The 16790-nt window shown below is 52.5% G+C and overlaps 4 protein-coding genes across 4 annotated transcripts; 1 reads left to right on the top strand and 3 right to left on the bottom strand.

Moving 5' to 3' along the window:
* Positions 1–869: 869 nt before the first annotated feature.
* On the bottom strand, positions 870–7455 carry BO66DRAFT_225420 (DNA-binding ATPase). Its single transcript, XM_025642716.1, has 4 exons — positions 6956–7455; positions 6879–6896; positions 1427–6802; positions 870–1361 (listed from the first exon to the last, which is right to left on the bottom strand). The coding sequence occupies exons 1-4, from the start codon at positions 6964–6966 to the stop codon at positions 1067–1069; spliced, it is 5700 nt and encodes a 1899-aa protein (XP_025507364.1). The 5' UTR covers positions 6967–7455; the 3' UTR covers positions 870–1066.
* Positions 7456–8944: 1489 nt separating this feature from the next.
* BO66DRAFT_389136 (uncharacterized protein) lies at positions 8945–9935 on the bottom strand. Its single transcript, XM_025646728.1, has 3 exons — positions 9804–9935; positions 9542–9678; positions 8945–9414 (listed from the first exon to the last, which is right to left on the bottom strand). The coding sequence occupies exons 1-3, from the start codon at positions 9829–9831 to the stop codon at positions 9268–9270; spliced, it is 312 nt and encodes a 103-aa protein (XP_025507363.1). The 5' UTR covers positions 9832–9935; the 3' UTR covers positions 8945–9267.
* Positions 9936–10156: 221 nt separating this feature from the next.
* Positions 10157–13378, top strand: BO66DRAFT_367430 (secretory pathway Sec39 family protein). The gene is made up of 3 exons (XM_025645296.1): positions 10157–11724; positions 11775–11928; positions 11990–13378. The coding sequence occupies exons 1-3, from the start codon at positions 10188–10190 to the stop codon at positions 13194–13196; spliced, it is 2898 nt and encodes a 965-aa protein (XP_025507362.1). The 5' UTR covers positions 10157–10187; the 3' UTR covers positions 13197–13378.
* Positions 13379–14527: 1149 nt separating this feature from the next.
* BO66DRAFT_315382 (Pkinase-domain-containing protein) lies at positions 14528–16211 on the bottom strand (the record flags this gene model as incomplete). The annotated part of the gene is made up of 5 exons (XM_025643470.1): positions 14528–14657; positions 14714–15083; positions 15148–15439; positions 15495–16028; positions 16077–16211. 5 exons carry the CDS (start codon positions 16209–16211, stop codon positions 14528–14530), a joined length of 1461 nt encoding a protein of 486 aa, XP_025507361.1.
* Positions 16212–16790: the final 579 nt, after the last annotated feature.

Here is a 16790-nt window from a genome sequence, read left to right as displayed (position 1 = left end):
CTTTTTCTGGTAGGTCATGGCTTCGGCTTTGGCCTGACCTTACCTTTACCTTGCTTTATTTTTGCATCCGATTGTATGCTCTGCTTCTTGTTTAGTGTGTGTATGTCCCTGTGGGACTCGGGTTTAGCTTTTATGGAAGGATTTGTCTGTGTTGTTGTTTGGGAGGCTTGGTGAGGGTAGGTTGGGGGGGGGGTAATGTTCATGTTGGGGGTTATGCTGATGCTGGTGCTGATAGTGAGGTTGATGCTGATGCTGATGCTGATGCTGTAATCCTATTGGTGTTACTACTGATACTCATACTCGAATGACGATACGCGTACAGTATAACTTTCCGTGGTAGAATGTGATACATGTATGATACCATGCCAGCAACCATCCCTACCCCATACTGTAGCTCGACTCCCAGTGTGCGAGCACTTGTAGTTTCCCCTTCTTACTTGCCTACTCGCCTACTGCATGAGAAACACACTCAAAACACACTCAAAATACCTCTTCCCTTACTTTCTCTCTTCCGAAAAATATGGCAGTGAGCCTATGTTGGAGCAGGAGCAGGAGCAGAGCAGGAGCAGAGCAGGAGCAGAGCAGGAGCAGAGCATAAATGTCATGAGTGTTCGATCGCCAGGTTATGATACATTAACTAGAAGAGATTCTGAGGGGAAAAAAAAGGTTTAAGAGTGGCAAAAAAGAAGATAGAAAAGGATAAAAACTAGCTAGCATACACTCCTTTTCCCTTTCTGCCATCTGCCACAGAAAGCAGAGAGAAATTGCCCTGTAAACCTGCAGAAACATTAAGGAAGAGCCTCTGCGAAGATTTCTATTCATGGGGATTGGAATTTGGGGGACAAATAAGGTTATGTGAAGAGTTTTAAATCAGGTTTCGTCTCGTGGCCTTCCGAGGCGGTCGTCAATCAATAAAATGGTAGGATGGTGTGATAGGTGGGTGGATGGGTGGGTGGGTAGTAGGTTGGTGAGTAGGTGTGAATGGGTTTTGTATGTAGGTGAATTTTGTTTCTTGTTTTTTTTTTTGGTTTTCCCTCCTGTTTGTGAGGGAGCCAGGCACCAATGATCACCCCTTCATGGTGGCTAGGAAGGAGTCGAGGTTGTATTCTTCCTGGTACTGGCGGTCGTCCCAGAGTTCGCCCAAATCGTCCAGCCAGCCCTTCTTGCCCTTTTCTTTGACCTCGCCGTCGATGTCCACCATGTCCACCTCGTTGCCGGTGGGCTCGCTGGGTTTCTCGGCGTTGTCGGCGGTTTCGCCGAGGTTGAACAGATCTAGCAGTTGATCCGTGTCCATTGTGTTCAGGCCGGCGTTCTGTTGGTTGACTACCGTCGAGGCGACGTCGATCTTGAATCGTTGCAGACTAGAGGTTTTCCCGTGGTTAATACGTTATGCAAAGATGCGGTTTTGAGGACAAAAAAAACTCACTTCAAGATCTTCTCCTCCAGAGTACCTCGCGTGATCAAACGGTACACATTGACGACCTTCTTCTGTCCGATACGATGGGCACGATCCATGGCCTGGATATCCTTCTGCGGGTTCCAGTCGTGTTCCACGAAGATCACCGTGTCGGCTCCCGTCAGGTTCAGACCCAGACCACCAACACTGGTGGTCAGAAGCAGAACGTCATAGCTCGGGTCGGAGTTAAAGCGGTTAACGATGTCTTGACGCTTGGTTGCCTCGACTCCACCATCCAATCGAAGATATTGGACTGAAGGAAGAAGCTTCCGCAGGACCTCACTCTGGACGATATCAAGCATCTCCTTCATCTGGCAAAAGATCAGGGCTCGGTGCGGGCTCACGTAGCTGGTTCCCGTGCCCAGGTCGCCTTCCGTCGGGGGATCAATGCCGATTCCGCAGTCGAGAAGCAGGTCGCGCAGAGCGCTGAGCTTCGGCGCGTGGGACACGTCCCGGATATTGGAGTGCTTGGTGGTCAGATACTGCTGGACTTCGTTGTACTGCTTGTGGCCTTCCTTCACCACCAGCGCGGGAGAGTTGCAGAGACGACGCATGTACTGCAGTGCTTGGAAGATATGCTCCTTGTCCGATTTCTCGGAGCTTCCCAGCTTGTCGGCCAGCTCTTTCTGCTCCTTCTTGGAGAAGTCCTCAAAGAGTTTCTTCTGCAGCTCACTGGGATCACAGTAGTAGTTCTGGATGATCTTCGGCGGCAAGTCGTTCAGGACCTCCTCTTTCAGACGACGGAGCAGGAACGGCAGCACCTGCTTGTGCAGCGCCTCAATCGCTAGTGCGCCGGCTTCCTGTTCTTTGGAAGATGACTTGCTGAATCGACTGGCCGCAATGGGCTTGGCGAATCGGTCTAAGAAGACCTTCTCTGTACCCAAGAACCCGGGCATCAAGAAGTCGAACAACGACCACAGCTCCAGTACGTTATTCTGAATGGGTGTACCAGAGAGAATCAACCGATGGTTGCTCTGGAGGCGCTTGACCGCGATCGTCACCTTGGCCTTGGGGTTCTTGATCAAATGACCCTCGTCTAGCACGCAGTAATTCCAGCTGATCGGACGCAGAACGTCGTTGTCATTGCGACAGATATCGTACGATGTTACGACGATATCCGCCTCGCTCAGGCTATCTTGCAGTCTGGCGCGCTCTGCTGGAGGCCCCACATAAGCAATACAATTCAGGAACGGAGCGTACTGCTTGACCTCTTGCTGCCAATGGCCGGAAAGAGAGGGCGGGCACACGATCAAAGACGGAAGCTTCCGGACCTCTGGCGCTTGGGTCTTGGCGAACTCTTCGGCTCGCAGATGATGATCACTTGCGACAATGCAGATCGTTTGCAGGGTTTTACCAAGACCCATATCGTCACAAAGAATACCATGGAGATTGTAGCGGTTAAGAAAAGCAAGCCAATTGACACCTTCCTGCTGATAAGGTCTGAGCTCCGCTTTGATCGCAACTGGCAATGAGAACTCTTCCACCTTCTTGGAATCCAACATCTGAGCCATGAACTTCCTCTCGCGATCACGACCCTTGAGCAGTTCCTCGGAGAGACCGGGAGGGTCGGGAATGCCAGCTTCCAAGGGAACGAGTTTGACCAGCGTTGCGAACGACGTCGTCGCCAGCAGTCTCACGTCGTTGTCAGAATCGCTCATTCGTCCAAGCACGGGTACGACAAGGAAAATGACGTATGGAAGGATACGATCCTCCATCACATGGATCAGATGGTAAATACACTCGACAGCTCCTTGACGGTGGTGAACGTCCAAGGGATCGTTGATGGTTGGCAGCACCTTCTCTACCAGCATCGTCATTCCCTCTACCGAGATGACGCTGCAGATAGTCGCGAAGCACTTGGCGGCCGCATATCGAATAACCGACAGACGACACTGCAGAGCCTTGATAATAAGAGGCATGAGACTGACTACCCAGGTGTGGAGACCACGATCGAATTTGGGTAGCAGGGCGCGCAATGTCGACAAACCATCAACGACTTCCTGACCCAACTCATTGTCCGGGTCAAGAATGTCCTCCGGAAGACTTCCAGTAAGCGTGTCCTTGAGTGGCCGCTCGACCAGCGTGGCAAGGTTGGGCACTTTCTCCAAGAGATCAGGACCAAATTTGACTGCCAGTTGCTCGAGAGCGTCCTTAGCACCCCGACGCATGATTCGCGCCGCCTTGGCCTCTCGTTCAAACTTGGCTGCGTCGGGATGATCCCGTCGATCCTCCTCCTTCCGCAGGGAAAGAATGGACTTCTCCAGCGAGGCGTTGTGGTGGAATTCGGGGGTCTCAGACGAGTCCACACAGCAGTATTTGACCAAGTTTCCAATGACTTTGTCGACCGGTCCGCGTTTAGTGGCCGTGGTGTAGTACTCCACCAAGGTTGAGATCGCCGTAGCAGAACGCTGTTGAAGTTCAGCATTTTCTTCCTTCTTGATGCTATCCATCATGCCCTTGATAATATGGCCCGGCTTCTTTGGAATGTCATGCAGAGCCACCAGCGCACCAGCCGCAGCTGCCAGAACCCGAAGATCCCTCTGTTCCCGAACATTCTTTGCTTCTTCGACAGAGTTCTCTGCGGTTGCCCGCGTGTCATTCAGGACCTGCAGAGCAGTAATGCGCTGAGCGGGTGCCAGTCCTTTCTTCAACCGCTCGAAATCCGGTCCGATGACCTTCTCAGCATCTGCCAATGAGAACGCACTTGGGCCGGCCTCGGCGTCTCCTTGAACAACGACAGCAAGAGTCGGGAGTCTTGAGCTAGGAACATGGGCATGGTCGCGGAAGGCATTGAGCAGCGAGTGACACTGGGCGCGGGCAACATGAAGATAGCATGCGATATCGCCGTACCACAGCGGTCGGTCGCCTTCGATGATCGGACGCAAATGCTCGCAGAGAGTCGAGGAGTACTTGCTGCTTGGGCCGGCCACTCTCGCATATTCCTCGATGATCATCGCTGACGAGAGCTGAGACGTGGATGCGGAGTGCTTCAAGCCCTCCACAATAGACTGCCACAGACTCGGGAGTGCGCTCTTATCCCAGACAGAAAGAAGCTGGCCCAGCGCCTTGGCGGCATATATCTTGGACCGCAACATGGTATCGGCGCCAACCAAGTCAATATCGCCCTGGAGCATGTGGCCGTCCACGTTATGAGCTGACATGGTCGGGACTTCCTTCTTTTCCACCTTGCGTCCACGCTTCTTGGTCACATCAGACTGTGCACTGACTGCACTTGGGGAAGACTTGGCTGGTGCAGCAGCGCTCATTGGGAATGGAACGCCCGAGGGCTTGATGAAGAGGGAAGCATTCATGGGAATGGGGTACCGAGGAACGCCGAAGGGAGACATTGTCAGAGTAATCAAAGGTTGGATGTGGCTCAGAAGGTCAGCTTCGGTCTGGAACAGGCCACGCGACTCCAGCGCTCTAAGCAGCTCCGACCACACCTGAAGAGAAAGCTTGAGCACACCCTCGTTGCGCTCGACTAACAGGTTCTGGAAAATCAGACGCAAAGCCTTGCCATTCACCCAGTCATTTGTGCCCTCGCCCTCAAGCTGCAAGAAGGTAATGAGAGCCCGGAGAACTGCTGAACGGACGCTGGTGATTGTGTGTCGCAGGAAAGGGTAGAGGCGAGGGACCAGGTTTCCGAACGAGGACTCGAAATCCACGGACGCATTGGCCTTCATCGCATCCAGAACTTCGCGGAATGTGCAGAGCTTGGCCAGAAGATCCATGACCGAGCCCGTACTGGCGCTCAGGTCATCTTGCAGGTTCGACAAACAGTCCCAAACAATGGTCATCAAATTACCCAATGTGCTTTGTCGGGAAGCCACAAATTCCTCAGCCATTGGAACCAGGGTTGCAGCACTAACAGCCCGCACATCGTCGTCAAAGTCTCCCAGCCCCTTCATCACAGCCTCTAACACGCCGTCCATAAGTGCACGATCCTTCACCAGGATATCTTTGCGGACCGCAACCAAGTACCGGAGACCGATCATACCACCGTGGCAGACCTCCCAAATGGGCCGGTCCAGGTCCAAGTCTTTCTGCATGATGATGCGGTACAGACACTTGTAGACTGACACCACAGAACGCGACGGGAGCTGGGACAAGAGTGCACCAAGTGTTTGACCCACAGTCTCTCTGATGGGCGCGACAACATTGTCGGAGATGTAGTCACCAAACCGGTCAAGCATGAGAACACAAAGTAGTCGGCAGGCTAGGTCGTCCAGATACTGCCGGTTGAGGACATTGTTCTCGGCCCTACTCTTACCTCGTACACGACCTGCGCCAGCACCTTGAACGCGGATAACCTCCCGAAGTGCCATTGCGGCTCCGTGGCGCACCTCCCAGTTAGGATCGAAAATATCTACCATGAGGAACTCGCACATGGGATCATATGGCCATGAGTTGCTGGGACCCTCATCCGTGATTTCTGGTTGGATGTAGGATTTTTCTGGGACAACCGATCCTTTGAACTCCGAAACGATCTTCTGATCGTCGTCGCCACCAGTCGACCGCTCAAGGTTGAAGTAATCCTGCTTTACGTCGCCATTGCGCTCCTCACCGTTCTCCGCTTTAATCGGGTGAGGAGTAACAGCTGAAGGAGTGGTGACGTTATCCGACGGTCTGCGCGTCGACAGATCCACGACTCGGACCTTGTTCGCGCCCATCTTTGCGCTCTGTTTGTTCTTCCGCTTCAGTTGGTTCAATTGTCGCTTACTGAGACCGGCCTCCTCGCCGTTAGCGGGTTCCATAGGCGATGCAAGAGGGGTGGTAGAGGATAGATGGTGGATAGTATCCCTATGTTGGGGAACTTCCTCCTTGATTCCCGGTGTCTTCAGGACCAGATCGCCGTCATCAATCAGATCCTCCTCGATGTACTCTCCTGCGAGACCCAGACGAGCGTGCAAGGTTTTCTTCTGGTGCTGGAGTCGAGCGGCTGGATCCATGCCGGCCAATGAGTATTCGTACTCCTTGCCTGCGCTTCCCAACAGCCGCTTGCCGTATTTCAGGATGGCGGCGATATTCATGGTTTCAAGCCTAAGGAGATCACTGGCAGTGGCGGCAGATTCGCCTTCCGACTTGATCTCGACGCCGCCATCTTCATCGTCGGCCTGTTTGATGTGATCGCCATCTTCCTCATTAGGGTCGAAGGTGTCTGCATTAGTGACGATCAAGCCGATTGCCTTAGCAGCGGCTGTTCTAGTGTCCCAAGACTTAGAACGCAGATAGGGCAGAATGCGACCGAGAAGGTTGAAGAGTTCATCCGGATGCTGCTTCTGCACGTCGGCCAGCTGTTGAGCCGCAGTATTGCGGATGAGCGGCGTGCTGCCTGTCTCAAGTAACCTGCAGGTGGTGATTGGTCAGCTCGTCCCTTCCTTAGGTAAGCGTGCAGGGATGGGGAAAGCTGTCGATTACTCACGTGACAAGACGGTCCAGTCTAGAACGAAATGGGTTAGTGGCCGGTACCAGACGGAAGCGGAATGGCAGGAAACTTACCTGGAAGTCATGGCGGATTTTTGTGACAAGGAAAGCTATACAGATGGTCGTAATATAACACAGCCAAGAATAATCAAGAAAAAAAAAGGAACTGAGAACACAACAAAAGGCAGGGGTATCGTGAACGAAGCCGAAGAAAGTGACCAGAATTATTAACAAATTAATGGTAAAATCAATCTCCTTTCAATAGCACACCACAACCCCCGTCCGGAAATTAAGTAAAGCAAGAGAACGATGGAGGGTGGAGGAGAGGGAGACGGATGTAAAGTAAACACGACGGTTACACCCACGTCACAGCCATCGAGTCAACGTCGAGTATGCGTCAAAGGGGAAGAAGGGAAAGGTTAAAGGGGGGTAGAAAAAAATAAGAAATGAATAAAGAAAAAATCCAGACACACTGGACAGAATCAGTTTCCGTCAGATCAGATCACAGGGCGATCAGAGCGAAAGCTGATTGATGAGTGGAGATCCGGTCCTAATCTAGGCACGGTTGTCACCAGGTGGAAGTAAAATGACCGTAGCCGAGCTGAAGGTTGTTATAATGAATAGATAGTCACTCCGCGTGGATGAAATGAATCATGTGAATCATGAAGGATCCCGGAATGGAATAGAATTCGAGGTAATGATATCAGGAATTCGAATTCCACCAGTATTAAAAAAAAAAAAAAAAAGAATTCGGGAGATGACGGGAATGTGATGGGAGTTGACGATGAAGAGTCGGAGACCAAACTGAGACAGGCTGAGTTGAGTGGTACCTGTGGTGGTGGTGGTAGTACTCAGTACGTAGCTAGCTCAACTCTGTAGCCTTGTAGTTGTAGTTAATGTAGGTAAAGTACTCCGTAGGTAAGGTAGGTAAAAGTAGGTTAAGTAAGTAGTAGTAGTCAGTCTGTAAGTAAGGACGGCGGACGGACGGGGCGTGTACCGGGGCTGGGGCTGCACAGGAGCATCAACAAGAGCTGCTCGGCCTGCCCTCGAGGTCACGCAGCCTGTTTATATCATTGGGGGCATCTTTGCCTGGGCGCGCCTACCCATACTTGGGCCCTGGGCACTAGCCTGCTTCCGGATTAGTGCCCCCCACTCCCGTAAAGGTTTTCGTTGAGTCACGTGAGTTATTCTCCCTGCGCAGGAAAAAAAAAAAAAAAAAAAGAAGGATATTGAGGTTGATTGTACAAGTAATCCTTAATCTGGCCTATGTCTACTCTCCTGCTTGCATGCCAACCCACCTGACACACACTCACTCAACGGACGGTAGGCTATACCAGATACCAGGTAATAGAACTATCGCTATAAGTTAACTATTGCGATTCCGTCAGCAGCCGGACGGGGATAGGCCCTGCGTGTTGCATTCAATAATCCACCGCGCAGAGATGAATATATGTATGTAGCAACCTGCAAATGACTTGCGTGCGTTTCCAGTGAGACCGCCATGTGAGCTTGTTTCGATCGCCCCTTCAATAGCGTGCCAAGAAAATGCCAGATGGCCTCCTGCTTCCGCCGCAAATTCTTCGTCGCGCGACTCCATCCCGTGTGGTCAACGACAACGACGACTGCGGTGATTCTTCTGCTGACGACTCCGTTGAAGGTCGCTAACGACTTAAGAAGTCGATCCAGCCTTGAGAAGTCAGTCCCGAAAGATGACAGCCTCTGAGCCTCGGATGACGTGGGAGATAGAGGAGCCAATCACGTCGCATACATTGGTGCTTAAAATCCCATGGACTAAAGCCGGCTAGATATATATAGTTCAGTTCCAGTTCTCGAATTCTGCCATCATGTCCTGCAACACTGTGCACTACATTGCGGACACACCAATATATTAAAATATTCCCTATGATTGTAATATTGCAGAGACACGTGGAAGAGAATCAGAATCATTGATATCCCACTTATGACGCCCTTACACGTTGCCTTGCCTTGCTTTATTTTGGTTGTTTCTTTGTCTTGCCAATATACCTCTAACTATAACACATGCCAAATAGGATCGATCCCCGGAACTACACACAGCATTAATCGGGGCCTGGCCAAAGACAAACAGTGCCATTCTCATGTGTGCATTATCAATTGCCGAAATTGAACTGTGCAGTCATTGTCTTTCATCATCATGGGTGGAGAGCGACCATTGGCATTGCAGACCTCAAGCTTGGGCCCAATATAACCCACGCAGGCACCAAAAGGAAATTTGTCCATTTCTATACATTGAAGGACCTCGCAGTGATGAACAGACAGAACGGATAAACAAACCAGCAGAATCTTGGTAGTAATTGAAACAATCAACATGAAATCCACACTCCCTAAATGCGCACAACATGCCTCTCCTATGCCCGTGTCAAGAACGCAGCCGACTCTTCTTCCTTCCCTAGCAGACCTAGACTGCGGATCTGTTCGGCCTTGGGCGCATTGTCGCGGGGGTGGGCGGCCTCCGCCTTGCGGTAGGCAGCCTGCATCTTCATCGTGCGCATGATCTAGAAATCCCAAGCAAGAGAGGACGTCAGTAAGAGGACTATTACTCTTCCTCCCTCGTCTACTCCGGTCCCTCTCGGATCGAAATATTTAAAGGTGACAGATCACAATCGGTGCATTCAAGCGTACCTCCTTCTTGTGGTGCAGGCACTCGTGGTAATCCTCCAAAGCAGGCAGACACTTCTTCTTGCCAACCTCACCCTCGGCCGAGTTGACAACATAACAACCCAAGACCTCTTGCCAGAAGTTGTAGCAGCGGGAAGGACCTGCGGGAGAGAGCGAGATCAGCCGACAATGTCCGCGGCGAAGCTGTCAAAGCGGGCGCCTGGGCCGGCGAAGCCAGCCAAAGTGGCAGTCAATTGCCCGCAGCCCAAGCAGAGAAGTAACATACCGCCGTTGTTACCGAAGCCGGAAGCCATTGTGAGATTGAGAGAGGGTGGGAACAGGAGATCGAAAGGACGGAGGCGTCGAGCGTACGTAGAGGGGGGAGGCGGAGGAGGGATTGCTGGAGCGGAGGTTTGAGTGAGTTGAGTGCAGTGAGTGGGTGCAGCGAGCGATCGAGGTTCATTCTTCCACCGCCCGGGGATTGATTGGCTGATTTGCTGGTTTCTGCTTTCCGCCTCGGAAGTCGGTCTGTGCACGGGACGGGAGGCTTGACGTCTTTCCCAAGTGGCTCGCGAACACATCACCCTCTTCCCTTCAAGCTTCTTCTTCTTCTTCTTCTTCTTGCTTTTACTCATTTAGCCTGGATCTTCTTATTTCTTTTTATCACGCCATGGCCAGTTCCTCTCGGCTCTCAGGTGCTCATGCGATTCTGTTAGCCATTCACTTTTGTGTCACCGGCGATGTCTCCCGGTTATCGCAACTCCAAGCTCAATACCCTCGCTGGCTGCCAACCGAGCGCCTCTTGCGCATCATACTGACCTTCCTCCCCGAGAGTTGCCCGCCCAAAACATACACATCCGTCGTGGAAGCCTTGGTAGATGGAGAGCCCGCCATCTCAACGGCTGCAGAGCTTGACACATCTCCGGTCCAGAATTTGACCGAAACCATTGCACGGAAACGAGTACGCAAGGTTCGTTTACTGCCGTTAAGGCATCCCGATGACGAGGACACCGACGATTCAACCGACCTCTTGACCCAATTCTTGATCCACCGCGCCCATCGCATCGACTCCGAAACCGCCCTCCAACCCCTCATTCTCGATCTTCTCGTACCATTCTATCCACGCTCTCCTATCCTCCGCACATGGTTAATCTCGAGTCTACTGCCCTTGCTGCGGTTGAACTACGAATATTACCCCAGCCAGGACGAGACGTTCTCTCTGGATATCCTTGAGTCGATGGACAACAGCATCGCCATTAATGTTTTACTTTCAATGACCGGCAATACGAAAACTAGTATGGATTTAGTGCAGAACCTCCGCGGGCTGGTGGGTGCGTGGATGTATGGCAGCAACAGGACCAAGCGGCGGAAGCTCAACGAAGTCGCGCAGCAAAACACTCTCTCACTTCCGCAGGACGATGTGAAGCCGAAGACGAATGCAGGGGTAGGATGGCAGCAGGTTAACGAGTGGCTGCTGGCGCGCAGCTTGGTGGATCACGAGAGCGCAGTCAACGCATTCACGAACTGGGATGGCCCGGAGGATGTTGACCTGGGAGGCTATGCCGAGGAGGACCCTAACCTACCAAGTGACGAGATGAAAGACTTGCGGACGCGGTACGGACAGACTGGACTGGCCGTTGTCTACGCCAATGCCGATGTCAGCGCAGCGGCCTTGGATGGGTCGATCAAAGTCCTTGCGCGGGTCGCCAGTTTCTTGGACCTGGAGCAGCATTTGTCTCTGAGAGACGATGATGCAGAACTACCGTCAGTGGTATTTGACTCGGACCAGATCTCGTCTACCTCGAGAGTCTCCCTCATGCAGAATGCGCTTCTCACAACATCGAACCCGCTCACACGTCCGTCTCCCGCATCCATCTCGTTCCTCAGCGCCATTTGCGTCTCTCTCCAGGTGCTGAGTGAGCTCGGCTATCCTATGCCCTGTCGTACAGCCGCAAACCTTTGTCTACACAACAATGTAGATACGCAACTGCTCGAAATGCGCGGTGTGGTTCAATCTATGATCAGACAGAGCAAGCCGGGCCGAGACTGGGGCAAGGTTCGTAGGCAATTGCTTTGGCTGTGTGATTGGGTAGCAGATCACAGGTCTCGACAGGATAACAGTGGCCCTGCCTACCATGGTATCTTTTGGAGAGTAGAACGGGAGGTTGTTGAAGTCGAAGTCCTGAAAGCTTTGCTTGAAGTCAGAGGTAAGCAGCTCTCTTTGCCGGGTCATCAGCATATTAGCTAACAGGGACAGAATACAAACTCGCTGTCGACATTTATCTTAGCTCCGACTCAACTCTGACGTCATCCAAGGTCGAAGAGGCCGTCAGAGAGACCATTTACACGGCATATGACAACGCAAGCAACGGCAATCGAACTCGTGGTGGCATGAAGAGAGCCTACGAAATGTGAGTTCTGTACTAATCCCATGTATCATAGTTGAGCGACACTAATGCCATCGCCAACCAGCCTTCAAGCCTTCCAGCCGCACTTTTCAGACTCGGTTGCTCTCAAGCAGATTGGTGCTCTTATCTCAGCCACGCACTCACTGTCCTTCTATTCCCTCACCTTACAGCACGGCGTCCCCTTCCAGCCCGTCAGCATCCGCGTACACTCCGATCCTCTCTCCCTCATTGAAAAAGTCCTTGAACAGAACCCCAAGAGCTACACCAAGGTTGACGACCTTCTGGCCATAGGCCGCAATCTTGTCGCAGCCGGCTTCTCTCCGCGGCTCTCAGATCACCATGAAGCTTCCACTCTGGCCCCTCTTCCCGAACAGGATGCCATCCTCACCGCCGAACGCCGCATCATGTCTCTAGCCATCAACTCCGCTCTAACCTCCCACGACTTCGGAACAGCCTACTCTTACATCCTTACCCGGCTTACACCCACCTCGTCCGCATCCACGCCCGACACGACACTCACAGACGACATTACCTGGCGTACGGTGTATTCCGCCGGACGGTATCGCCCACCACCGCCCAGCACGTCTACCCCTCCCACCACGCAGTCCCAAATCACCCACCTCACCCAAAGAATGGAGCTTCTCTCCCTTGCCCTCATCCTCGTCCCCTCCGACCACCCGGATCCGCTCCCAGAGATTCTAGGTGCCTGGCGACGCTGCGACGAGGAACTCAGCAACCTCCGCACGCAAGAATCCCTCGAAGAAGACATCTGGGATACGAAGGGCGACCTCACATCCTCCCTCACCATGCAAAGCCTCCCCGGCGGGTTCGGCCCCGCCGATTCCTCCGAGCAGGACGCCCTGGAAACCCGACAGCACCAAGCCCGCCGTGCCCGCGCGCACGCCTCGCATCATCGCCTCAACCACGAAGAAGCGCCCATGGGCCTCTTCGAGGTCGCGCGAGGCGCCGCCCTAGCCCTGCAGAAGAATGCATTCCCGCTCCGCGCAGCAGCCACCAAGACCACCACCACTGCCTCACCATCCTCCTCCCACCACGACAACAACGGATTCACGCCCTCCTCCCACACAGCCACCGCAAGCTCCTCGCACGTACGAACCGATTCCGTGGTCTCCGCCGAGAATTACGAGCCCGGCGGCGGGGGACCCTCCGATCGCGTCCGCAAGAGAGACGTCGTCAGTAACATGGTGACGGATGGACTAGTCAGTGGACTGGGGTGGGTGCTCGGCGCGCAGCCCGTTCACCGTTCTTAGTATGAGTATAAGTAATCCGCGGTTCAACGAGAGCCACACCGCAACCGGCCCAGTACTTATCTGAAGGCATCACGTGTTCCATTTGCATGTTTGGTAATGATGGTGGGTGTGAAGATTCTTTTTTCAGTTGTATTGATAGCGCTGCTAGCAGGCATGGCATGACATGATATCTTATAAATAATATCCCATTTTCTTCTTTACGAGCCTTTTTCATATTAAGAATACTAGAATGAAGTTCCTGGGGTATACTTGGTATGTGTATATTGGGACCCATGTTGGATGAGTTACCCACCTCACTTGTGTTGTGCCTTTGGAACCATATGGCATACCACTTTCTAGTACTGTAGGGGTAGCAGTCTGGACCGACTCGGCAACAATATTGGTCGGGCGGGATAAATACAAGATTCGAGCAAGAGATCTGGCACTCGGATTCATAGAACCCAAGGCATGACGGTGGTCGACAAGGTCCGGGGCCAGATTAGGCTTTCAATCATGTGACTGTCTGCTCTACGCGGGCAAATGCATATAATATACCATGGTGATGATCGTATGGAATGAGTACGATGGAAATGATGATGATGATGATGAGTTTTGACTCAATTGGATAGACGCCAATCAATATACACAAGATGCGGACCCGGTCCTCGAATAGAAATATGAAAAAGCAAACACAGCAAGACAGAAAAGACAAGAAACAAGATGGTTTGCGCATATGTATGTGAATGAAGATAGATGCCTTGGTGGGGTACTCTCTGAAAATGTATGTATGAATGTATGTTATGTATGGATGGATTCGCTCACGTGCAAAATGATAGACCGGGAAAATCGAGATGGTGGAACACGCAGAGGGGACAGTGATCAGAGCAGAAAAAAGAAGAGCCAGCACCGCTGGCTGTCGGGCAAAAACAGAGAAATCCCTTTTTTGGAGCAAATGCGAAAACAACATCGAGTTGCTGGATGAATGCAAATGGGTTCGTGCTGGTGGAAGAAAACGAGGATGCGTAGACAATTCGGGCCTTGTCGCTGGCGGGGGAGGGATTTGGTATTAAGGAAAGGCGTGATCATGTCGGGCGATGATAGTCAAAAAGGGCGCAAAAGCATTTCCAACTCCATGGTCCCAAGGAAGGATAGACAGTGAGAATAAAATGAGCGTCATGGTGATCACAGATTCGTATGCTGTTGACATCCGGGTCAACCAAGGGCCAGCCACTTGTCAGCATCAAGAGGGAAGACCGTAATATGCGATCGAATTAATAGAGGTAGCAATATCAGCCCAATGAAAGAAATGTGAGCACGGATGGTTGCGGCGGTCCTGATGCTGTGTTGGCAGTCTATTCATTCCAATCCCACACCTGCTTCACAAAATTGGCCATGTTGACCTTTTTATTCTTCATGTCCAGCATCCAGGGATGGTCCAGCATCCGCCATGGAGTCGCTCGTCGTGGAGGTTCTTTCTCCAGACTAGTTCCATCGTTAGTTACGCAAACCCATCATGGAAGGGGGTAACAGGCACATACCAGCATTCGATGAAGTACTTGAAGTTGTCTGACCACCGGATGCCATTGTCGGGCTCGTCTTTCAACTTGGGGATTGGTTGACGGACGATGTAGGTTAGAAGATCAATCAGACCGGCCCGTGGTTGCATTTCCGTCCCATCAGCTGGGAAGGGGAAGCGATGCTGGGCAACTTCAAGCAAAGTCACTCCCAAAGACCAGACATCCGATGTAATCGTGTACGACTGTCCAGTAATCCGCTCGGGTGCCATGTAGTACGATGTACCGATAAAGGTGTTCGCATCACCCTTGGTACCGAACTCTCCACTGACACCGAAATCGCAAAGCTTAACTTGACCGTTTCGGCAAAGAAGAATGTTGGACGGCTTGATGTCTGTACATGCCGGATTAGACAGGTCCGATCACCAATGGACGAAAATGGATGTCTGAGCGCCTACCTCGATGGATGATCTTTCGGCTGTGGAGATAGGTCAAGCCGTTTAGGACGCCTTCGGCGACCTTGCCCAGCACCTTTTCTCCTGTCCGGCCTCCCAGCTTTTTGACTTCCTTGTAGATGCTGTCTAAACTGCCACCTTCGCAGAATTCCATTGCGATCGAGATCGTTCCTGTGGACTTGTCCATGAATGCACCATAGTAGCGACAGATGTGTTCCGAGGCACAGTCTTTGTTGAAATTGAGTTCGCGGACGATCTGTTTCTTGACGTCGGGGTTGGGATCGGTTGTGATGATCTGAGACAGCCTTTAGTATCCTTTGAAAGCGTGGCATTTCAGCTGCGCAACTCACCTTCAGAGCAAAGACGGTCTTTCCTTCTCTGAGCTTGCAACGAGTCACAGCACCTCCCGCGCCTTCACCCAGACTACCCAGCTCCACGATCTTCTTCTGTTCACTGGCTGCGAGCCAGCCCTCATCATCCAGGTCGTCCACGTCGAGGGGCCTGCCCTTCTCCAAGCTCAGCTTATCCAGATCCGGGATCAAGTTGTTGACGCTGCTGTCCCGCTCCATTGAAATTCCACCTTCCCGGTCGGAATACACCGAACTGATCGCAGATGATGGATCGGGGGTGCTGCCATGTGGCTGTCGGAGCCCCATAGCGAACGATAACGCGGAATAGTTGGAGGAGGAAGCGGAGGCCGGCCCACTGGCCTTCCCGTCGAGATAGGTAAAGCTGCCCGTTCGAGAGTGTCCATTCGGTTCGTTCAGGCCGCTAGTCGCCAAAGGTGGAGGAGCCGGTCGGGGTTTGACCTGGGGAATGGATTGAGTGCTACCCATGGGAGTAGCGAGGCGCAGCTGGGGAGGAGCTGGGCGGGCAGCCGGCCGCTGCAGCTGAGGAACCTCGGTCGGCGGAGGCGCTACAGTGGTCGGAACACCATTTCCTGTGACGGGACGAGCGTTGGGAGAAGGAGGAATACCCAGGGTGAGTTTGGGGGGTCGAGGACTGCTGCCATTGCTGCGATTACCCGGCACAGGCGGTTTGAGGAGGGGGACTGGCGAGGATGACATTGCGAGATTGTTTTGCCTCTCACCAGGCAAGAACAACTCGTTGGGGTCAGCCAAGGTAGCCAGATCGGCGGTCTTTGGGTTGGACACTTTGAAAGAGTGTAGGGGGGAAACTGGGAAGAAGAAAAGAGGGGTTGCGGCTATGGAAAGCTGAGATGAACTGTTTGAAGAGATGAGAAAGAGGAGAAGGAGGTGGTGTAGTATTGATGGTGGTGGTGGTGGTGGTGGTGAGGTGGTCGGAACAAAGAGGGCCGTGGGGTTAACCAGGCAGGCGGCGGCGGCTGAGAGGAGAAGAGAAAGAGAGCGAGAGAGAGAGGGGTTGGCGATAACAAAAACAGCCGGGTAAATCGAAGCAAGTCAGTTGACAGGTGATGTAGCAGACGATGCCATCAAAGTCGCAATTTGCAATTTCAACCAAGCGAGTGAGGGCGACTAATGACCAACATTCGAGGAATTTCCGAAGATGAGAAGAAGTTGTTGGTGTTTGTTTGTTGTAAGAAAGAAGAAGAAAAGAAGAAGAAGAGAGAGGAGGGCGCTGATTTTGTCAATTGGCAGCAGCTGATGGAAACAAACCTCCACACC

This window comes from Aspergillus aculeatinus (genome assembly GCF_003184765.1).
Source record: "Aspergillus aculeatinus CBS 121060 unplaced genomic scaffold BO66scaffold_7, whole genome shotgun sequence".
NCBI classification, from domain to species: Eukaryota; Fungi; Ascomycota; class Eurotiomycetes; order Eurotiales; family Aspergillaceae; genus Aspergillus; species Aspergillus aculeatinus.
The sequence above is the reverse complement of the archived record's forward strand: the minus strand, read 5'-3'. Positions and strand labels throughout refer to the sequence as shown.